This window comes from Cetorhinus maximus, unplaced genomic scaffold (genome assembly GCF_964194155.1).
Source record: "Cetorhinus maximus unplaced genomic scaffold, sCetMax3.hap1.1 HAP1_SCAFFOLD_390, whole genome shotgun sequence".
Taxonomy (NCBI): Eukaryota; Metazoa; Chordata; class Chondrichthyes; order Lamniformes; family Cetorhinidae; genus Cetorhinus; species Cetorhinus maximus.
The window spans coordinates 315,945-341,124 of record NW_027596336.1 but is presented as its reverse complement, the minus strand read 5'-3'; the positions used below and the strand labels follow the sequence as shown (position 1 = coordinate 341,124).

The following is a 25,180-nucleotide window of genomic DNA, read 5'->3' as shown; positions in this document are numbered from 1 at the left end:
CTAAAAACCCTGCTTTTTTAATCATGGTGCGTATGAGCTGGCATGTCCAGTTTTAACATATAAGTCACAATCATTGTACATTATTAAGGGATACACGGTATGCCTCTGCATTCTCCATTTTTTCCAAAGGTGAAAAATAATCTATTTCCAAACAAGTGCATATAGACTAAAACTACTTGGTAACATTTATTTAAAGTTGGAATAATACAGAGAAGCAGAAATGTACTGGAAGATACCATTACCAAACTTAGACAACATACTATAAACTGTTGCAAAACAAAAGAAACATCTGAAATCCAGTTGTTGTTTCTAGTAATTTTTGAGCAACAGTCTCTGATAGTTGGTTATGTGGCAGGTGAATGCTCACAACACCCCATTAACTCATTTGTTATGGCAAAGTAGGAAACTGACGGCTCAGAAAATGCCTATGGGTCTTAATACATTTTTTTTAGTGAAAGAGTCCTATGCCAGCAAACCACTTGTTAATGGTCCTGAAGTTACTATCCATGGGGCAATCAAGCCTTCCCAGTATAATGATTCAGGTAACAAGTGTCATCTCAGTGATAGACACACCTTCCCAATATAATGGTTCAATAAAGTCATCCCTGCCTCTATCCATTAATCCACAAAAGTTAATTGCTCTGAGAATGTGGTCCCAGCCATTAAAGGTATTTTTATTTCATTCATTTCTGAATCCAGACATTTGCTACTATTCCATAGCCATATCATTTCTCAACTTCCATTTGCAATCTTGGTGAGAGAAAACATTTTCTGCATTTTAACTAAAATATATTTAAAAATTGAAGTAAAGGCACAGCACCTTACAATACATATGGTTTGAAAAGTGTGACCTATTCAGTTATAGAATTTTATTTAAGGGAGATGAATAAAATACATTCTTTTTAGGAGTAAGCTAGTGACATATATAATAGGAATATTTTCAAAGAGAGATAATTTTCTGTTTAGTTTGGGAGCAAGAATGAATTTCATAGGTAAAGGAGTTAAAGATGCATTTAAATCTTAAGTTGGTATTTAAAAAAAAACATATCAAACTGTAATGCTTTCCCTGTATCAGTCACCTTTTTTTAATGAAATCCAGCTGAGAACCTTTATCAAAAGCTCTCTTACTACAGTCATGTACAATCTGCATTTTTCTTCAGAAGATTGTTGTGCATTCAGGAATTGTGCTAATAATGGTTTCATTGTCTCAGAAAATCACAAATTAAGAAGATTAGAAGTGCTGGGTCACTTATTTGCTGCAATTTTTACACATTAAGAGATGAGTTACACTTCAGCAGCAGCAGCAGATTCTGCCAGGGTCAGTCAGCTCCAGACCTCATTGCAGCCTTGGTCCAAACATGGACAAACATGTTCAGTACCACTCGCAACACCTCAGATATTGAAGCAGTCCATGCCCACATGCAACAAGACCTGGACAACATTTGGACTTGGGTTGATAGGTGGAAAGTAACATTTACACCACACAAATGCCAGGCAATGACCACCTTCAAAAGAGGAAGAATCTAACCATCTCCTATTGACATTCAACAGCATCACCAAGTCCACCACCATCAACAACCTGGAAACTGAACTGGACCAGCCATATAAATACTGTAGCTATAAAAGCAGTTCAGAGCCTGGGAACTCTGTGTCAAGTAGCTTATCTACTGACTCCCCAAAGCCTGTTCACTATCTACAAGGCACAAGTCAGGAGTGTGATGGAATACTCTCCATTTGCCTGAATAAGTCCAGCACCAACAACATTCACGAAATTCAAAACCATCTAGGACAAAGCAACCCGCTTGATCGGCACCCTGTCCACCACTTTAAATACTTACTCCCTCCCCCATTAATGCACAGTGACTGGAGTGTGTATTATTTACAAGATGCACTGCAGCAACTCGCCAAGGCTCCTTCGACTTTCCAAACCCGCAACCACTACCACCTAGAAGCACAATGGCAGCAGGTGTATGGGAACACCGCCATCTGCAAGCTCCCCTCCAAGTCACAAACCATTCTGACCTGGAACCATTTTGTTATGACTTCAATGTCACTGGGTGAAAATCTTGGAACTCCCTTCCCAACAGCACTGTGGGTGTGCATACACTAGATGGACTGCCATGGTTCAAAAAGGCAGCTGCACCACCAGCTTCTCAGGGGAATTAGGAATGAACAATAAATGCTGACCTTTTCAGCGATGCTGAGATCCCATGAATGAATACATAAAAATTCAAAAACTTTGAAAAATGTAGAAGCTCAATTTTTCTATCATGATTAATTACATATTCATAATATGCTACTCAACTTGAAATATTACAGAATGAAAAAGGACTTGTAATATTTTCTATCACTAAAATATTTCTGTAAACAGGCTACACAGCAGCACAGCACATTGGTGCTCCAGTATGCAATGTAAAGAAGTGTTGTGGTGCAGATTCATAACTGCTGTTGTTGATTTTTAGAATTGTTAATTAAGGAGGAGAGAGCTTCAATGTAATGGCAGAGGCACGATGCAATTTTACAAATTGTAAGAAATATAATTATATGTAAAAAAAAAAGCATCAGTGAAAGCAGATGTTTTTGATGTTGCTTATCCATATCCTCTCCATTTATGATTCCTTCAGCTGGGGTGTGTTGGCTACAGCAAGGAAAAAGTGGCAAATGCCAGGCTTTATCCATGACCCGGATTGATCGAGAGGAGTGTTGCAGTAGTGGAAGTGCTCAAGCTGCATGGACAAGTCAGGATATACCAGAGAGTGACATTTTAAAACTTATAATTCTTGGCGGAATCAATTGCTACCCATGCCACAGTAAGTATAGAATAACAACAACAACTTACATTAAAGGTGATATATAGATACAATAAAACAGCCCAAGGTGCTGCACAGGAGCATTATAAAACAAAGCATGACACCAAGCCACATTAGGAGATATTGGGTCAGATGACCAAAAGCTTGATCAAATCTGTAGATTTTAAGGAGTGTCTTAACGGAGGAGTGGGAGGTAGCGAGGTGGAGTGGTGTAGGAAGGTTATTCCAGAGCCTGGGGCCAAGACAACTGCAGGCAAAGCCACCAATGGAGGAGTAATTATAAACAGGGATGCACAAGAGGCCAGAATTGGACAACTCCAGATACCTTGAAGGGTTGCAGGGCCATAGGAAATGAGATGTAGGAAAGGTGATGCCATGGAGGGATTTGAAAACAAGGATGAGTAGTAGCACCTGTGATAGATCAGGGACAGCTGTAATAGCATGTTGGGGTACAATATCTAGAAATGTATTGATATTAAAACCTAATATGACTATCAATTTATAATGGCACCTTAATCCCACCCATGTTTATTGGGACGTACCTGACTGCAATGGCCATTGGCCATGGAGACATACGACATTCCCTCTAATTTCCTTTTGTTGTGTGTGGCCTGTACACTTTTTTTTTCACAGCCATGCATGCACGTTACCTTTTAAGTTGGTTAACTTGTGAGCTGCTTGTACAGTACCTTCCGAGTGACTGTGTATGCATGCACCTTAGAGGAAACCTTGGAGGTACATCTGGTTCTGGGCACCCTTGCTGACTTGAGGTCAGTTATAGAGGGTGACCCATGCCTGGGGCTGAAATTTAGATGCAGAAAGCCTCAGAGATCTGCCACAGCATGGTGTTGCGGGCAGCCTTTGGCTGGAAATGTCTTTTTGCTTAAATACTGCTGCCTTCTCAGGCTATTCAAGGGTGTGATTTCTTATGTTGACTCCAATTGCCAGATAAAAAACAGGGTCCTTACTCCCATAAGAGACTGCTGGATACTTGGCCTAACCAGTATTAACAGTTACAAAAGGTTGAAAATACATTTGAGGACCTATTTTCTAAATTAGCATCACACTATTATGTTCTCCTCCAAAAAAGGGCAGGTGTGCTCTCCATCAACCATCAAAAAATGCGAAGAACCACAAGGACGCACTTTAAAAAAATGTGGTGAAGAGCAGGCCTCCAACTTGAGAGACAAACATGCAGATAAATATTATTTTATTAAAATAACCAAGTTATACTAGCAGCTAATTTGATTTTGAAAATGGTTTTCCTCTAATTGACAGCAAGTGTAGAAAATTGTCTCAGAAGGTATTGGAGTCTAGTTCCAAGTTCTTGCCTGGGTCTGAATCACTATTTAATGAAGAAAAGTATACATAAGAATACATGTTTTTGAGTTAGTGGCATGAGATTTGGGAGAAGCTTCTGCGAATAGCCAAACTATAAGATACATTTACAATGTTATCAGCATTCTAAAAGTTAAAAAGACACTTTCATTCCAGTGTATTACTTAAGTAGAACTGGGTGTAATAACATGAGATAAAGCGGCAGGAGTAAGAATTTTTTTTTGCCAAATTTTAAAACATGGTACAGTAGTATATCACGTTTCATGACAATAAATCATCTATCAAAAGTCTTCATTTTTGTCTTCTAATGTAGCACTAATTTATTTTGTCCTTTTGGAATCATTTTTGGGTGGAATATTAATCATAAAAATGCTGCCCTTGGAGCCGATTCACAGATTCCACAGATGAAATTGCCTCATCTCTGTATTGCGCTGCAGGGGCCAGAATCTCCTGAAACCTTGACAGATCCCTCATTTCTACAATTTTCTCTGTGTAAACTTTATTTTCCTAGAAATTTGCCTTAGGATACTGAGGGCATTTCCCATCCTTTACAAAATTCTTTGCAAATAACTTCATCAGCACACTGCTTACCTTGGCACATCACTAACCATTTACTATTTTTATCACTTCAAGAACTGCCTGCTGACAAAATGAGACTATAGTTTGTTTTTATAGTGAGGTGTGCAAATGGTGTATTTGCCTCAATGGGTATGTCATCAGGAGTTACAATATTTTTACTTTAGTGAAGTTGTTTTTCTTAAAGCGCAGTGAAGTTGAGTAAATATTAGAACCAAATACTGTTTGATCAGAACTCCAGGGCAAGTTGTTTGATCTAAGGGTTGCTTGGAGGCTGCATCTGTAGTGAGTTAAGTTCTGTGCACACTGCTATTGTCATATGGTTCTTGTAAAATATAGTAATAGGGGTTTTATTGAGAAGATTTCATCCTTTTAAAAGTACCAGCATCAAACCACTAGGCCACCAGAGAATTTTCCCACACATTTTTAACAATTAATTTCAAAGGCAAAGTTTAATAAACTCTCTGTGAGCTTAAATAACACTTACCCAAAGGAGTAGGCAAGTACACTATATCATAACATAAGTTATATTGTAGTAACATGAAAGGCCCTCATTTACCCCCAACAAGTACCATACTAGTGATCCGACCTGTGATTACTGACCTAACACCCAGTACAGTACTTGGGAGTGGAGTTGTGACCTTTCCCCCCACCCCACCCCCCACACTGTCCCCAACCACATCAAATCTAGCTGATCCCAACTGGTCAGGCTAATGGCCTAGCTACATATAAAGGGCCCTTCATTACGTAAGCAGCCCAGAACACAATCTGCTGGCTGTAAAAAGTAATGGAAGAAGTGGGTTGCCTTAGCCAATGAAAAGAAGAATAGAATATGAAAGACATCTGAAGCTTTCGCAATTTACTGTTGTTTCAAATAATGAGAACCACTGGCTTAATATAAGACGACGCAAAATGGTTTATACAATTACAACCCAATGTCTTCAAAGAAGCAGTAATACCCTAGGTTCACATTTACTGTAGGAATCTTGACACAAGTGATGTTCCTATACCTTAGGTTTTTCAGGGATATGTAATCTTTATTGGTTACTTTGATGTATTATAAAAGATGAGAAATTAGATCCCCTGTACCACAATACTGCTGGAAACAGAATAAAATCTGTTACTCCTCAGATAAATTCCAAGTATGCATAACAAATAAGGAAACACAGATGGAAAAAAAGATTATTTTGGGCCCCCCTCAAAACCTTTTCTTGTAAATTCTATACAATTTTCCCTATCATGTAGTTCACTGAACGTATTTGATCTCCAAAGGGAAGGTTCTCCCAAGGTTTTGAATTCCTCTAGAGGTACTTGTGCAGATTTCGAGAGTAGCTCACTACCTTACAACCTGCATAACTCATCTTCAATAGATTGTTTTCCATAATATTACAGTTCTGCAGTCCCAGCTGCTCAGGAACCATTAGGATTCATAGACCATTTAGTGATCTCTTATTTTCTTATAAAAGCTTTAGTCTTGTCCTTAAACAAGTATATATCTCGTTTTTTTTTAAAAAGAGATCTGATCAGTATATTAGCTCCATATGCTGGTGGAAGGGGAAATCATTTTTATGTTGAAAATGCTAATTTTGTACTCGTATCTTTTCATTCGCTGCTGATAATCCTTATTTACAGCTTGCTTACTCTTGCTTAAAGCTCATGACTCGGCATTTTTAAAATGTTCCATCAAACTTGACAACAAAGATAACTATCTTAAAAGTCTTTCCTCAAAACTTCTGACTTTTTGAATTATCCTCCTTACTTATCTCTGAATCCCAGTCAATGCATCAATGCTCTTTGAAGGTAGCAGAGCTGAAATTGCAAAGGTTCCCCTCCTATCTTGGACCATCACTGGCAACAAGTGCAGATCAGAGAATCAGGGCCATGTTAATCCTCTGTCCCATCTGTACTCAAGTCTAATGAGTATTTTGCGCTGTGAAAACATTTCGGCTCTAGACTGCCCAAAAAGTGTACTGTTAATTTATAGTTCAATGACCTTGGGCTCCATACCAGGTGATTAATTACTCTTTTAAAGAATAGCTTCACGATGATTAGATACTTCCAGTGAATCAGTAATGATTATACCTTCATGAGTTCCCCTGAAACTTTACCAGTTAATGACCCACATACAGATCTTTTTCCATGCATCACCATGTTTTCTATTGTCAAATCAGCTTTCAGTTCAACTAATTAATTCTATGAACTTTAATTTTCTTCAAAGAACCAAACATTAAGTTTTATAGATTTCTTTTTGAAATTCCAAGCAAATTACAACCAAAAGGCTTGCTCTACTGTATAATATAGTTAATTTCCTCAGTAAGTTCATGAATACCCCATATTGATTACTTACAAATTCTTCAGGTGTATATTAATACCAGCCCAGAACATCTCTTTGAGTCATCTTTGTTAAACGAACCCATTTATAATGCTCAGCTCTTTGTACGATGGTCACCCATCTGGTTTTGAACAGTCTAGTTCAGGAGGTGGGTGCCTCTGATTTTTTTTTTCTTTTAATTTTTTTATTTCTGAAACCCTGACAGCAAAAGTTTGATTTTCAGATGCTGCATTTTGAAAATGCTCTCCTTGAACATGAGCAGTCCCATTCATGCCTCTATCCATTTGTAGCTGGCATCAGGTATAAGCCCCAAACTCCCTCCAGTTTTGGACTGAGCAAATAGTTATAGTCCTTGATTCATTTCTCGCTCTGTTGTTTTAATACAAACGACACCTGCTACAGTTTCAATAGCAGTATCTTACAAACATTTTCGCCTTATTATTTAAGATGCGGTGATAACTTCCTGATGCATATTTTTGTAAAGAGTTGGATCAGTATGGTGATTTATTATTAATTATATTAATTGATGTGAATAGATAGGTCATACTGAAAACTTTCGTGAGTTGCACCCACCTTTGTTGAATAGTGGCTCCCATGTGTTTTTCTGATTGCTGAGTGCAGTGGCACATTCACTTCTGTCAAAGTGCATTTTAGCTTTGGTAGTGCATTACATATCTTAAACAACAACTCACACTTATGTAGGACTTTTAACATAGGAAAAGCAATCCAAAGTTCTTCACAGATGCACTGGGGGAGGCCGTGGCATAGTGGTATTGTCACTGGACTAGTATTCCAGAAGACCCAGGTAATCCTGTGGGGACCTGGGTGAAATGCCCACTCAGATGATGAAATTTGAATTCAATAAAAATCTGAAATTAAAAGTCTGATGACCACGAAACCATAAAAACCCATCTGGTTCACTAATGCCCTATAGGGAAGGAGATCTGCTGCCCTTACCTGGCCTGGCCTACATGTGCCTCCAGACCCACAGCAATGTGGTTGACTCTTAAGTGCCCTCTGAGCAAGGCAATTAGGAATAAATGCAGACATGAATGAGTAAAATTAACAGGCAAAATTTGACAAGGAGCGACATAAAGAGATATTAGGAAAAGTGACCAAAAGCTTGGTCAAACAAGTAGTTTTTAAGGAGTGACTTAAAGGAGGAAAGGTTTAGGGAGGGAATTCCAGAATCTAGGTCCCAGGTAATTGAAGACATGACTGGCAATGGTGGAGTGATGAAAATTAGGGGTGCTCAAGAGCCTAGAATTGGAGGAGCACAGTGATCTTGGGGGTGTTTGTAGGGCTGGAGGAGTTTGCAGAGATAGGGAGGGGCATGGCCACAGAGGGAGTTGAGCACTAGGATGAGAAATTTTAAATTGGGATCTTAGCAAACCAGGAACCAGTGTAGGTCAGTGAGCACAGGGATGATGGTGAATGTTTGTATGAGTTAGGATAAAGGCAGCAGAGATTTGGATGAGCTCAAGTTTACAGAGGGTGGAATGTGGGAGGCCAGCCAAGAGAGCATTGGAATAAACATAAAATCCTTTCAGCTATTGCTGTATTATAGTACAGAAAATGAGTGACATTTGTAGTGTTCTCAATTGCCAGAACAAACTGTATCGGAAAATGAGCTACACTGGGAACAAAGTTATGTCATTATGTTCAGGCTGCCAGTATTGGCAGTAACTTCAAGGTAATATTTTGTTTCAGAATTCACAGCTTCAAAGTCCAGTTGTAGCATAAGCACTTTTATTTCAATTTCACCAATAATTGCTTCCAAAGGTTCTGCCAATGTCAACACAAGTTACTCCGAACAACAGTGTGCATTTGTGATGAAGCTAAGGCTGCTTCCTTATAAAGGAATGTACATGTTGAATTATATTAATTTTTCAAGACATAAATTTGTGAGCAATTGTGCAAAAATGGCTTGTGGTATTAGAATTATATGGCATCATACTGACTGGGGTAACAGTCACCTTTCGTTAAGTGTATATACCATTAAATACATGATTACATAATAAAATGCAGAACTTTCATTTATTTTTGTGCTTTTCTGAAATCTGAAGAGAAAACTGTGGCAGCAGCAGAGTGATTGTGCCCTCTCAGATATCTTGTTGAAAACAGTTCTATAAAAAGATCAGTCTTACTATACCAATTATATCATACTGCCCCGGGGCCCATAACTATTGCATACATGTGCAGGTAATCAACCAGCCATTCATGCACAGACGCTATCACCTGATAAAACTGGCAATGTTTTCAAAATACCATGCATGAGACCTACCTGATATATGGATGCATTATGAAAGCTGAGAATAATATCATGATTGGCCAGTTTTATGCAAGAAAAAAATATATAATCCATATTTATCAACTTGGATCTCCGGAAGAAGAAACACCATTGGGCTATTTTTGTTCATGAAATTACAGGTAGTTGAAAATGGGCACAGTGTTGCTGTTCAATATTCTACACCATTGTTAAGTTGACACACCCGTATTATTACTTTTTTTTTTGTCTGTCACTTCAGAAACTTGTGAGGGTGTGGACTGTGGACCTGGGAAGATTTGCAAAATGAATAAGCAAAATAAACCAATGTGCATCTGTGCGCCTGACTGTTCAAATGTTACAAAGAAGGTACCTGTGTGTGGAACTGATGGTAAAGTCTACAAAGATGAATGTGGTCTCCTTTTGGCAAAGTGCAGAGGACTGCCAGAGTTAGAAGTACAGTATCAAGGAGAATGCAAAAGTAGGTTTTTATTTCATTTTTTCTCCAAATTTTAGCTGTTTTCTCTCACTATTTTAGGTCATTTCCTCAGCTCCTGCCCTGTTTCTGTTGATGGTAATCCCTAATCATCTAGGTATAATGACATGATTTTTTTTTTTGCATTTAGTGCACAGAGGAAAGCTTTGCTATGTTGTTTAAGAAAAGAGCTGTATCAAATGATAAGAGGAAAACTGTGGCAGCAGCAGAGTGATTGTGTCCTCTGAGATATCTTTTTTTTTCGATTTATGTCCTTGCAATAACTGGGCATAAGGCTGGCACACAGAGCCCTACATTTTTTTGTCAGAAGATCACCTCTTATCAAGCAACACAACATATCAGACACAGACACATGAATTGTTGTAATCATTAATATTATGGGCATATATCTACAGATAAAAATAACTCCTATCAAAATACCAGTTTTTAAAATTAATTCACGGGACGTGGGCTGCGCTGGCTGGGCCAGCATTTATTGCCCAGCCCTAGTAGCCCTTAAGAAGGTGGTGGTGAGCTGCCTTCTTGAACCGCTGCAGTCCATGTGGTGTAGGTACACCCATAGTGCTGTTAGGGAGGGAGTTCCAGGATTTTGACCCAGCAACAATGAAGGAACCGCAATATGTTTTCAAGTCAGGATGGTGAGTGACTTGGAGGGGAACTTGTGATGCTGTTCCCACCTATCTGCTGCCCTTGTCCTTCTAGATGATAGTGATCGTGGGTTTGGAAGGTGCTGTCTAAGGAGCCTTGGTGAATTCCTGCAGTGCATCTAAATTCTGGGTATTTATTCTTTTTCTGAACTGTTAACTTAAGGCTCTGGATATTGTTCATTAATGGCAATAAAATGGTTATAGTTTTATTATTTGAAAAATAACATGCTTTTTGCAGTGGTGACATCCGATGGTCTGTCAAACAGGAGCATTTTAAAATGCAATGTGGTACAAATATATATATCACTGTGATCTCTTCAGTCTGAAAATATATTGTTTGGAAACAAAAGTTGTCTGTAAATTTTTCGAGCAGTCCCAAGAACATATAGCATAATTTTAGTGTAGTACTTTGGGAGCAGTAACACGGAAGATACATTATTTGCATCAGTAAAACAATTTTTATTACTACTTTATAATGTTTTATCATTGTTCTATGTTTCAGGTAAATATTTATATCTATGGTGTTTTCTGCTTCTTGCACTTTGGTTAGGCATTCCAATGTCATTCTATAATCCAGAAAATTCTGAAATTTAGAAATGACTTGGTTCCAAGCAGAGCTTCGAGTGTAATATAAACTTTTGTTTACAGTTCAATTCAGCTCAAAAACAATGTGCTCATATGCACAGGTTTCTGACATAATAGTTGAATAAAGTAATATTGCTGGGTGTATGAGATTTGGGGTCACGCTGCAACATGCGCATCTAATGTGATTTTTGTACCCTCGACTTCATTACGACCATGCTGCCACTTTTTGCAAATGAGTGATGGAATTATTTTTAGTAATAAATAGAATAACAATTAACTGAAAGTCACTTAATTTGATAACCTAAACTTGATTTTTTTTTACACTAATTTATGATTTTCCTATTAAGTTAATTAATAACTTAATAATTAGTTATTTAAGTTAATTAATTTGTGCGACTAGATAATACTATTTTGCAACATAAAAATGACGCTGAGTTATCAGGTGTTGGCTGGGTCGTCTAGTTTATGATACAGATTTGTAGTGAAATAGACTAGCCAGTCAAGCATTAAAAAAAGCAGTTTTTTTGCTGTAAAAGCGAAATAAATATAAATGTCATTGTAATATGAAACTTTTGCAAATGCAGAGTAAATCATTGACTGAGTTCTTTATTGATGAGTAACATTTGGATCGGTTTATCTATAGCACTGCGAATGGAAAGCATATTTTTAGTAAGTTGGTTAATAAATCAATTAAAAATGAATGAAATACAAAACAATAAAAATTGTTCATAAATTTATGTCACTGTCATTTTAACATCTCTCCCCCAGCTGCTAATGTAATGAAAAGCTGTTGCTGTAACATGTCATAATCTATATCAGAAATTCATAGAAGTGAACTGACCTTTCCCATATAGAATGAATTCTGAAGTGATGCCAATTCTTTTTGTTAATAGTACATACATTTTATGATGTTACTGTTATGGATTCTCTTGTCGTTTCGACAGATAAGTAAGTGTTCTGCAAGTTTAAAAAAAAAAGAAAAAAGATCAGTTTACAGCCTAGGTTGGTGTCAGCTCATGTGTGACGTTAGGCCAAGTTTCAATTTGCATAACCAATTGACTTCATATGCAGCATTTGCAATGTTGGAGGGATAGATGGAGGCATTGGTTTTGCGCCATACTTTCTTGTCCTGAAGGCACTTGACTCTGTTGTCTTCAAATGTTAAAATCGCTTCATGACAGAGATGTCTCCATTTGTGGCTGTCCAAGGATGTTGGTTTTTTTTCCCATATATTAGGATCCAGCTTGCTAGCCCTGAAGTTGGCTTTCAGATTCTTATTTTTATGCTACTGTTAACACAATTGGAAAAAAAAAAACACTTTAAGGCATTATCAGCCTTTTATGGTAATATTGATATTCAGTGAGCAATGCAAATTATAATTTACCAAGATACACCTTATTCTGAGCTGTATCCATTATAAGTTCTAATTCATTGAAGCAGAATTGTAGCATTTTTGTTAGTCTTTTGCTTGCAGTACTTACCATCACATATTACATATGTCTTCCAGAGTCTTGCACGCAGGTTTTATGCCCTGGTACCTCCATGTGCGTAATAGACCAAACTCACAGTGCACACTGCGTGATGTGTAGAGTGATGCCATGTCCAGAACCGTTGTCATCTGAGCAAGCACTTTGTGGAAACAATGGTATTACCTATCATAGTGTGTGCCACTTGAGACGTGCTACGTGTTTATTGGGAAAATCCATTGGTGTTGCCCACTATGGTAGATGCAACTGTAAGTTAAACATATTTAGTAATTGTCTTGGCTTATAAGCATAAATTTGAAAATTGTGCTGCAGTTTTGTACATGAAAAATTTGACATTTCATATGTATCTGGAGATATCGTGGTATAGCAGCCGGTGTGCTGTGCTCCCATTTGTCGGATGTGAAATGGGTACAAAGCAGATTCTTTTAGCAGTAGGCTGGCCTCTACCTAATCTATGAAGCCATTGCACCCACAGCCAAAATTCATCGTGCATATTTTTAATCATCTCAAACCCCTTGGTCAAAGTGGACACCTCATGAGAGAGGCAGGCATCAAAGATTTAAAAATTTCAGCTAATTTCTATCCCCATGGAATGCTTAAATGTTCCTTAGCTTAGAGAAAACTATCTCTTGCAGATAGATACCAATGAAAATAAAGAAACTTTGACTTAAGTATTCCCAAATCCATATTTGATATTTTAAGATACTATAGTGCAGCAATCATTAATGGAAAAGAATAAAAACAGAAAATGCTGAAAATACTCAGCAGGTCTAGCAGAATCGGTGAAGAGAAAACCAGGGTTCATGTTTCAGGTTGGCGAATTTTTATCCGTTCTTACAGTTCTTGTGCTTACGGAAAAGAATTGCTCTGGTTGCTATCAATGGTATATTGAAAGTGCAAATGATATGTAGTGCAGATTATAGATCTTTCATGATGTATTTAATGGATATGAAAATCGAGATGTATAAAGGACAGCTGATCAATATTGGCTGATTTATTCTAATGTCAAAATTGCCCCTCCTTCGTTTTACCTTCTGCCTGAATACCTACAGTGAACTGCACTCCATATTAACTCATGGCTGTACTCTTCCATGTTATGTGGTATTGTGTTTAAGAAACTTTGATAGCTTTGTGTTCATTTATTTTTATCTATGCAATTCAGCATTGAAATATTTTTATGCTTTTGTTTGCAGCTTCAGAAGAAGGTGCCAAACAAAAAGGAGACAATCAAGATAATACAGTGTTTTCGAAACTTCTCCTCGGATGGTAGTTTATAATGAATAATGAAGTTATAAGCAGAGAAGAACAAGACATTGGGGCAAAAATTCCTCTGGGCATTATAGTGCCTTTGCCATGTGAGCGCTAATGCATAGCCATTTGATGCTTTAGTGCTAACAAAACATCCATTCACTTCTTCCTCTTACTCATGTCTGATTTGTTGTCATGTGTTAATGCACAGATCTGGGGCTCAAAATCTTTCACTTCCAAGGGCTCATTAAGGCATAATTAAAGGGGCTTGTTCAGGTTGGACATCATGTGCACAACCTTTTAATTATACCCAGTAAAAGCTGGTGTTAGAACAGCAGAGTGCCGGTAGATTTTCAGCAGGATACAGAGCAAGAGGTATCATAAAGAACTAGTGAAGGAGGAGTGTTTCTGTGCACAATGCAGCATCCAGTGTGACATTGATAGGCATGTTGGAGGACGATCAGGAGAGAATGCCCTTGGAGGTTAGAGGGCATGGGGTGCAGGGCACCACAACTTTGTATTGCAGTGTCAGTACTGCAAACAAGCCAGTTACCTGCACCTGTTGAAGATTACTAGTGGTTAAGTTCAACAGATACACTATATAGCCTGTGCCAACTCATAGAATTAGGCCTCCAATCATGGAACAAGATCCACAGTTCAATACCAATGAAAGTTACACAGCCCTAATCGTCTATATTACAGATTTCTTTCAGTTACCCACTAGATTAGCCAGTTTTGCAGTTCACCAGTGAATTAAAGAGGTCCAAGGTAGCCTGTTTCACCGTGTAAATGCATTCAGCAGGATGCAGCATCAGCAGCTAACCTATTCTTAACAAACATGGGGCATCTCCTACCACAAGGTTCTATCGGTTATACTCATATCTCCATTTGTGCACCTGTATCCAATAATATTGGGCTAATAAGCAGAAAGAGGTAAAAATGTGATCACAGGCAATCAATCTAGGGAGTACTCGTGATGCCTTCGTTTGAAGTCAGTCTTGTCCAAGCTGGCTGCGATTCTTAAAATATTTTGGTTTAAATATGTTACAATGCATATGTCAAAATGATGCTGTGCCAATTTGCTACGATTTTGTATTTCATGTGCACTGTGACCTGCCTCATGGCCTAATGGAAGTAAGGAAGGATAACTGCCCATAGGAGACCTCACAGTAAATCTTCTGCTACCTCTGCGAAAGTGACCCAAAGACTTACATTTGTTCCAGCAATGTCCTGTTATATGTTTTCAGGGATTTCCACCACTGGTCTATGGGCACATGATGCTAAACGACCAACAACAACTTGAAAATCATCCATCTAAATCTGTGCTACTGGGTGTGTGTCACTGTTTGGGGACCAAGTCCTCAAGGTATCCATGGGTCTGTGTGAGAATACACCATTGAATTTGTGCAAGATCTCAGAATCCCTTCAGTATGGTTGTGCTGATTGTGGCCGTAAGTGTATTGAAGGCAACCTTGTGGACACACATCTCAACAACAGCATTCATGGAGGGGTGATCTTACAGTGCTTGGCGGTTTCCCAGCAGATGCCATTAATGTTGCTTGCTGTTGATGGCACTCTTTACATTTCACAGGGTAGACTTACCAATTATACCCTGACCAGCTTCCATGGTGTTTTGCGAAGAGGCAAGAGTCAAGGATACACATCCCTACTCATGCAGCATCCTTTATTTCATAGCTAGCTCCATGAGATCAGAATCCCAAAGCAACACTGTAGTACCATTTGTCCTGTTGGACCTCCACCCAGTAACAAACAACCTTGCTTTTGGAGCCATCAACATACACTCATGATTAACCCTGCCCCATGCTGAAGTTCACTGTTCCTAGTTTTGTTGGTGATGGAGAGTTCAATAGGGAAGTTTGTAGAGGTTTGTCCTCTAGGGATTGGTATTTCTCTGTAAAGTGGTGACATAAGGGTAAATGCACAAGTCCTGAACACCCAGTGGGATACCACACTTCAAAGGAATGTGCTTCACAGAATTAATTTTTCAGCTTTATCTCAAACCCTATATTCTTGCATAGCACCCCATTGGGCAATGTTAGTAGGTGCTATGTTTCACAGTGGAACTTCTATTGTTTTTAACAGCTAAATGTCAAATTTATTGCTGGAGTTTAAGTTATCAAACATAATTGTATAAACTGAAATTGCTTCCTTTAGTTTGTACATTGTTCAGATCATCAGTGGTCTTCCAGCCTGCAATCCCCATGATGGTTTCCTTAAAGTGGAGTAACCAATCTGCAGGCCCTGGTACTCATTGACCTGTTTTCTTTTGCAAGGAGAATCACTGTATTTATTGAATGCTAGGTCCTTGTGTAATCAAAAGGTGCACTACACCACAGTCTGGATACCGCACATAGCATTATACAGGTTGTTACCTAGATGGCATAGCTAACTGTATTTGTGCTGTCAGTTCTTAGTGTACATAGTGGTATCAGTCATTCTCATTTGTGGCACAGCATATGGTGCTCTTGCCTCTATGGGTTCCAGTCCCGCTCCAGAAACTTGAGCGCATTGTCCAAGCTGACACTCTACTATAAAAGCAAAAAACTGCAGATGCTGGAAATCCAAAACAAAAATAAAAATACCTGGAAAAACTCAGCAGGTCTGGCAGCATCTGCGGAGAGGAGCACAGTTAACGTTTCGAGTCTGAATGACCCTTCAACAGAACCTTAGTTCTGTTGAAGATATATAGAAAATAGAAGAGAGGTGAAATATAATAATATATATCCCCACCCCCTTTCCGATCCCCACCCCTTTTTTTCCAATAATTTATATAGATTTTTATTTTCCCACCTATTTCCATTATTTTTAAATGTATTTCCATCCATTGTTTTATCTCTACCTTTTAGCCTTTTTCGATTCCTTCCCCCCACCCCACCCCCACTAGGGCTATCTGTACCTTGCTTGTCCTGCTTTCTACCCTTAATTAGCACATTCCTTAGATAATATCACCACCTTCAACACCTCTTTGTCCTTTTGTCTGTGACATCTTTTGGTTATCTCCACCTATCACTGGCCCTCTATCCAGCTCTACTTGTCCCACCCCCCCTTAAACCAGCTTATATTTCACCTCTCTTCTATTTTTACTTAGTTCTGTTGAAGGGTCATTCGGACTCGAAACGTTAACTGTGTTCCTCTCCGCAGATGCTGCCAGACCTGCTGAGTTTTTCCAGGTATTTTTGTTTTTGTTCTGACACTCTAGCGCTGTGCTTGAGGATTGCTACGCTGTTGGAGTTGCCATCTTTCAGATAAGATGTTAAACCAATGTCTGCCCTCTCAGGTGGACCTAAAAGATCCTAGGGAAGAAGAGCAGGGGAGTTCTCACAAATATCTTCCCCATAACCCTCGATTTATCCCTCAACCAGAATCACAAAAACAAATTCTAGTCATTATCATTTTTTTTCTGAGGTGCAATTTCAAACATTTCCTTCATATTGCCTGTTGTAATACTAGTGGTTGTTGGTTTTATTAGCTTTCTAATTTCATGGCATTAATTGATAAATGTTGGTTTGCAGTACTCTTTGCAAAACTAATTTAGCATACAGTTGCAAAGCCATTTCATATCCATTGAGCCTGAATTGGGTAATTCACATTAAGAGTTGTTTGCATATCTTGCATTTATCCTTCCATGTGCGGTGGGCTGGGGGTCGATAGACCCTGTGGGCCAGAACTTCACTACCAAGGCAGACGACTCAGCAGATCCACCTTGGTTTAAAGGGCCCAGTTACATGCAATTTTTTCACTGGAGAGGCAAGGATGGGATATAGTTGGACCCACCAACCCAGAAGCAGATCGTAGTTAGCTACGGGGGTGGACGAGTGCCGAGGCAGGCTGGTTAGAAGGCCCGCCTTGGTTCTCTGGGAATTCATCCAAGTTGTTCTAGAAGCAGTTAAGCTCTCCAGCCCTCATCCCTCAAACTCCCCATGCCCACTCCATGCCAACTCATACCCCCATGCCAACTCATACCCCCATGCCAACTCATATCCCTATGCACCCTCCATACTAACTCATGCTCCCACCCACCCTCCATGTCACTGCTTGCTCCCATGCCACCTCCATAGCCACCCAGCCCATATCCAGAGACTTCAGCCACCATGTGGTGGATGAATAAAAATTAAACTTCTAAGAATCTAATAGAACCCTCACCCACTCACACTTGATGTGGGGAAAAAACTCTCATTCACAAAACCCATTCAAAGATTTTAAATCGCCTCAAGTTTTCAATCTGTTACAAAAACCAACTTCTATTCATTAACCACATCAAGTCATCTAATCCTTTAATAGCCTCTTTTAAACTGTTAATCAATATGTGAACTCAGTGCCTCCCTCCATCTCCTCTCTCCTGCCCAACACCCCCCCCCCCTACTCCCCCTCCCCCGCAACTGTCCCCCGGTTGAGATAAGCAAGCATTTTTAATGACCTCAGCTGTAATAATAGCTCTCAGCAAGTATCAACAATTATTGAAACTGCAGGAGCAGATGGTATTTTTTTTCTAACCTACACCAGATAGTCTGTCAATCAAAGCTTTTTTTAATTAACTGACAGCTTCAATCTTTTTTTATTTTTAAAGCTCTGGTGATTTTAATAACTTCAGGCCATGACACTTAAATAGACCCTACCCACCCTTAAAGTGTTTACATCTCCATAAATTTGTGACTCTCACACTGTGGATTAAGGCACTTGGAACAGGGAAAACGGGATATGTTTGAACTCAGCGCTAATTTCACACGGCCCTGCTGAGTTTGGGTATCCCACCTATGTGATTCATGCCCCACCCCCTTACCCCTATCGGCAAAAATGGGATCCATTGAAAATGGGGGTGGGAGGTCCACATCTGGGCCCTGTATGCGATTTCCAATGGTCTACGGAGTCGGCTTGATTCTGTGAAAATCTAGCCCTGTGTGATTGCCTTCCATGCCTGCTATGCACTGTTTATTTGTAAGTTATTGTTCTGGCCAGGAGATGGTGCTTTGCTGTACCCTCTAACAATCTGTAATAACCTCCAGGGCATCTTAAGTGAACAGGACTTTAAGACCTCATCTTCTCTGGATGAATGCTGCAAATCATGTACTGCACAGTTGGATTGCCACTGTGTGCTATTTAAGCCCCTTAAGTGCCTATTTAGATGATTCACAAATGCCTCAGCATCATTACTGCAAATTTCCTCTGATGGGCCTTTCCATTGTGCATTAACAGTAGTCCATTCTTTCATAACCCTGATTGACTAAGATTGTGTTCTCCTATGAATCCATGGTAACAAATAGAGGACTTAACTCTTACTTAACACATTCTCAGTATACTAAGAGGAATTTCAACCCTGTTGTGTTTATATTGTACATACTCATACCATATATTTATTGTAAGAAAAACAATGAAGAAAATACTCCATTTTATTTATACCTTATTATTGTTTGTCATATCCATCTGATGTAATTATAATTATTTTTCACAAAGTTTGCTACTTTTCAGACACACTTCCAACTGTAAAAATAGATGTATTTCGTATTTTATCACAACATTCTTCAACCCTACAACTAGCTACATCTGGAATATATTATCAGTCATGTAAGGTGAAAGATGTATATACTAATAAACACTTGGGAATTGAAATTGCATTGTGTGGTATTAGCAACGAAAGGTTGATATGAAAATTGTCTCAATAACTGATCAATGTGATCATTAAAATAGCGAGCATAAGGCTTTCACATAAATGACTTTGTTGCTCATAACGCACAGTGCATTATTAATCCACTTAAAGTAGCCATTTCCAAATCAACTTAAATATTTGCTGTTACAATGAATTTTATATTTTAACATGCTTATTTTATCTTTGTTTTATAAAAGATCAGGTTTTGGTTTGTGAGAATTGCTGTTTAAAATTTATTGCTACAGGGCAAACATTGGAATGAAATCATGCTGTGTGATCACAAAATTCCTTTGATCACTAATTTGTTAAGTATTATTAGTCTGTGCAAAATGACATCCTAATGCTTCCACTAAAATATTGGAAAGAGATTTTTCTGCAAAAATGTAAATGCACTAATATCATAATGGGAGAATTGCCCTCACATCATCAAAATGAAGGTCCAAGTACATAAATTATTTCATAAAATGAAGCATAGCTTTTTAACGAAGATTCTCACAATTGTAGATGCAACTTTATATCTATTAGGATGTAAAGCTTGTCACAAGGAAGAGTATAATCTAGGTTTTCAATTGTACCTTCTTACCCCTTTGTTGGACTTTGAATTCTGACCAATGAGGATTTATGCTTAACAATATTTTTTCAAAGAAATTAATAATGGATATTGTAGGTCATAATGAATGCAAAGTATTATCATATGGAATAGATCTCTGTTTATGAAACTATCTGAGGAGAATGGATGCTTCCTACCATGTATTATTTTTGATCATCACAAATAAATACATTCTGTACTGCTGTTGTCATTGTGAAACTCTCTAAACCCTTGGTCCTTCCTATACCCTGTAAGATACTAACTTTTAAAAAGCTTTCCAAATGCATTGATCTAACAGGAAAGCTTGCCCACTGGGAGCATAGAGTCAAAAAATGCACTGTTTTTAATGGCCACTCTCATGGAAGAGGAAGGTTCCCATCAGCATCCCGCTAATTCACTCCACACCCCATGAAATTACTGTACACTGGTCACAGAAAAGACTTTGAGCCCTGACAACATTCCTAGTAGTTGTGTTAAAAACATGTGTATCAGAGTGTGCTGCCTTGCTAGCCAAGTTATGATAGTGGCATCATCATTACAACATGGAAGACTTCCCAGGTATGTCCCATTCACAAAAAAGTGCAGGATAAATTTAAATCTGGCCAGTTGACACCCCACTCATCTCTGTCCAATCATTGATGAAGTGATGGAAGGATTCATTAATTGGTAATTACTTAATGAAGCTAAATTTTGTTTAAGTCAGAACCATTGGGCTTCTAACAGCCTTGATCCAGACATGGATGAAAGAGCTGAATGTCAAAAGAAAGATCGGAGCAGATGTCCTCAGCAACAAAACAGCACCTGACAATATGACACCAATGTGTTCTGCCAAAACTGAGGTCAAAGGGAAACTATCCAGAGGCTGACACAAACCAAAATGGTTCGGGCTGTTGGAAGCCAGTTATCACACCCTGAGGATATCACTACTGAAGTTCCTCAGAAAAGCAATCTCAGCCAAGGCATCTTCGTAAATGACCTTCTCGCCATTATAAAGCTATGAGTGGGCTGTTCATTAAAAATCACGATATTAAGCTCCATTTATAATTTGTCTGATAATGGAGCAATCCATACCAGTTTACGGCAGGATATGGGGAACATCCAGGCTTGAGCTGACAAGTAGCAGCTAACATTCATTCCAGGCAATGACTACCTCAAACAAGGGAAACTCCCATTTCTCTATAACCCTCAATGGCATCAACATCCCCAAGTCTCCCACCATCTTAAGATTGTAAAATCATGGGTTAATCTCAACCAGAAACTTCACAGGACAAGCCATATAAACACCATGGTTAGAATAGCAGAGCAGAGACTGGATACTTTACCATGGTACAGAACCATCGGAGACGCAAAAAGTAATTTCTTCACGGTTGTCAGAAATTGTGATTAGCAGTAGTGTCATATTAGAAAACATTTAAACATGGAGTGGTGCTCGTTTAAGTAAGGGACCAGAATCCTTTAGGCTTGCAGCATTAAAAATAGGACCTGTTACTGTTGGGAGAGAGATATTATTTTGTAATGTGCAAATACAATATGCAAAATTTTAACTCACCCAAAACCCATTCACTTGCACTGAATTAAAATTGGGCCCTGTATGTATGTATTGTTACTTGCAACATATGTTTTGCTCAATCCCAAAATTCCTGGCTCTATCTAGATTGCCATTCTGTAGGATTAAATAAACTCATAAGAACTTTTGACTACTGGTTGAAATCATAACTTGTTTCTCCTAGTTTTGCAATAATTATTTGAACACCCAATAAAGTCACTGTTCTATGAAGGTAAAATAAGTAGGATATGTGAATCTTAAAACACTGATTACCTTAAAAATTAAAGCCCACAGTAAATAAAACAGATAAATAACAAGCTGAAAAATACAGAAGCTTGTTAAAGGAGTGAGAAATCCACCTCGGGTGGTGGAGCGAAATACGTGGTTTCAGATCAGCCGCCCATTATACACAGCACCTGATATCCTGCTCTATTGCAGTCAAGGAATTAAATATCTAAAGCAAAAACAGAAATACCTGGAAAAACTCAGCAGGTCTGGCAGCATCGGCGGAGAAGAGCAAAGTTGACGTTTCGAGTCCTCATGACTCTTCAACAGAACGAAGTAGAAATAGGAAAGGGGTGAAATATAAGCCAGAATTAAGTATCTAATGCTGTGTATAACAGATGGCCAACCTAATAGTGCTCATTTTCTGCCACCATCTGACCCACCATATTCAAAACATATCAAATATTTCCAACAGTAGACTTTTAAAAATGTAGACCATCTTTCAGGGTTTCTCTCTGCATAAAAATATATATAACCACAAATGCTTCTTAATTGGGACTAATTGATTATGCAGTGTAAGGTACTGTACAAATACTATAGGGCACAATCCAAAATAAAATTGCAAACACTCTAATCTGGTTGTATGAATTTCAAGATGCATTCTTCCATGTATCGCTTTGTAATGGGCAAGTTATATAATTATCAAATAATTATTTTATTTTAATTCATTTATTCATTGTATTATCTCTTTTCTTTTCTATCCTTTCTTCCCCAACCACTGCCCCCTCCCACCACCCCACCCCCAAAAGGGTCACCTGTCACTTGGTCTATGTTGTTCTATCACAAGTGCTGACCCTTCTGCTGTTCACACATTCTGCTTTCTTATCTTTATGCCACTATCAGCACTTTCTTCAGCCCTTACCTCTACCATTAACACTCCCTTTGTGTTGTGCCCAGGACATTTTTGTCAATCTCTCCTTGGCCCCCATGTATCACTCACCTTCTATCCTGCTTTACCTGCTCCACCACCCCCTTAAACAGTATAAATTCCATCACCTTTCTACTTCTCGTTAGCTCTAAGGAAGAGTCATACTCCCTCAAAACATTAGCTCTTTTTCTCTCTTCCCAGATGCTGTCAGACCTGCTGAGTTTTTCTAGCATTTTCTGTTTTTATTATATTGTTTAAGTCAAATAATTGCATTGATACACTATGAAATATTATACTATGGAATGTTCAAAGAGATACTGTACCTTTTGTGTCTTAAGTCTTTTAGAAGCCTGTCCCCTATATAAAGAACACATGACAAGACTTTATGTTTTCAATAAAATTGCTCCATTACAGTACTAGCTAATCCATTACTGGCCAAACTAATTTGTTTGAAGTGCTTGAGCTGGTGTGTTTGAAGTGTAATTCACTGGTGTCTTAGTTTGCCATAAACAACCAATGGTCGTTTGATACTTTGGTACCATCTTTTACATACCACATTTTGACTTGTTATCCAGGTTTGTTTAATTTACCCAGTTATCATTACTTTGGGGGAATTACCATGTTAGAAAGATTTTGTGTGCATAAGTGATCTTTAAAATCAATTCTTACCAATTTTTACTGTCAAATTCATTGACTTTCTTCCTGAATGAGAAAAAAATCATATTTCCCATTATTTTTTTTCCGGAAAAAAGGTCTAGACGGACACATGATGTGGTCAGCAGCTGGCTACATGCTGAACAGGCTGTACTGAGATCCCCAGTGTGATGCACGTGCATCCCTGGACCTGATTCTCTGCAGGAAGAGGAATGAAGACTGTGAAATCTGAATTCCTTTGAAGGGACATGGATTAGTTTTCATCATTGCTGTGAGGAGTATATTCTTTACCCTACAGCACAATAGAGTCTTTCCCACCTAGTTAGTTATGGAACAAGGAGAACTGTGAAATAGCATAGTTAATGCTGATAGTCCCCTGTGCACTATCCCCCCTTCATCCTTTTTGACCCATCTGCAACCCTTGACTCAATTGACCACAATATCCTTTTTCTCTAATGTTGTGGGACTGCCCACAACTGGTTCCATTCCTTTCTGACCAGTTGCAGCCAGCGAATCTCCTATAGAGAATCCCCTAGATCTTTGTGCTCCTCCCATTCTGGCTTCTTGCGCATCCCTGATTTCCATTGACCTGCACCCTCCCCCCACCTCCCGCCAACCCACAACTGGCAGCTGTGATTTCAATTGCCTAGACCATCTGGGTCCTCTCTGCCTCCTTACATCTCCTTCCTCCTTTAAGACATTTTTTAAAAACCTACCTCTTTGACCAAACATTCGGATCACCAGTCAAACTTTTGCTTGATTACAACACTGTGAAGGCCTTGGAACGTTTAATGTTGAAGGCGCTATATAAATGCAAACTGTTTTTGGGGACAAGACTGAGGGTTGAAGGCTGAGGGTATCAACCAAAGTCTAACTTAGATCATACATGTCAAGGGCATGTGATTTTCCGCACCTGAATTTCCTTTCTCTGTTCCATCCAGGTGATACATAACACCCAGGAAGCAAAGACAAAAATCTACCTCAACAAATCTACTTCAATCAATCAAGGAAATACTCTAATCGTACCATTTTTCTAATAGCTGAAAAGCAGACATCTTTGCTGATCACGCCAGTCATTAAAGAACAGTTATTGTTTGGGATTGAAATGCAATCCTGCACTAAAGGTCCGACCTGGCTTACTGTAGTCATTTGACCTCTGCCATGAGGCACAGGCTGGGGAAGCCATGTTACAATGAGTTCTAATAAAGACATTGTACTAGAAGCACTGGGCAGAATTTTCCCATTGGTGTGCGGGGACGGGTCCTGCGTGCTGATGTGTAAAATGACGCACGGTGACTCGGGCGAGCGTCCCAATGTCACAGTGCGCCATTGCGATACTTCGGTGGGCGGGCATGCCACGATCTCCGATGCGTGCCCACCATTAATTAACGGGCCATTTAAGGACCTTGAGGCACCAATTGATGGCAATTTTTCGGGGCCCGTGCGATCTTCAGGTCATCGCACGGGCACAACGGGCAGGCAAGTAGGACACATATGTATAAACCTCATCCACGGGTGGGATAAGAGGGGTCAGTGAGGTTGTGAATGTGCTCAGTCAGATATTTAATTTGGAAAGTTACTGATACTTGCCTGTGTGAACAGAAATACTTCAAAACTCATACCAGCTGCTTGGACAGGACTCACAACCTTCAGGTCAGCACTCTACAGTGGAGATCCTTTTTGGGTCCTGCAGTTTCAGGAAGTCTTCCCTTAGCCTGGGAATGGGAGCTGTGCTCTCCACTGGAGGCACCTGCTCTGAGGAGGAAGGGAGGGCCAGAAGGGGGAGGA

General features: G+C 39.0%; 1 protein-coding gene across 2 annotated transcripts in view; it reads left to right on the top strand.

The window, feature by feature from the left end:
- The window catches only part of LOC144673584 (follistatin-like), a 59,335-nt gene extending 43,007 nt beyond the window's left edge, over positions 1-16,328 (top strand). For both annotated transcript variants that reach the window (XM_078535337.1, XM_078535336.1), the window contains exons 2-5: positions 2,625-2,810; positions 9,585-9,803; positions 12,558-12,785; positions 13,731-16,328. In XM_078535337.1, coding sequence (XP_078391463.1) covers positions 2,625-2,810; positions 9,585-9,803; positions 12,558-12,785; positions 13,731-13,807 — 710 coding nt within the window. In that variant the 3' untranslated portion in view covers positions 13,808-16,328. The remainder of the gene's footprint in view (positions 1-2,624; positions 2,811-9,584; positions 9,804-12,557; positions 12,786-13,730) is intronic.
- The last annotated feature ends 8,852 nt before the right edge of the window (positions 16,329-25,180 follow it).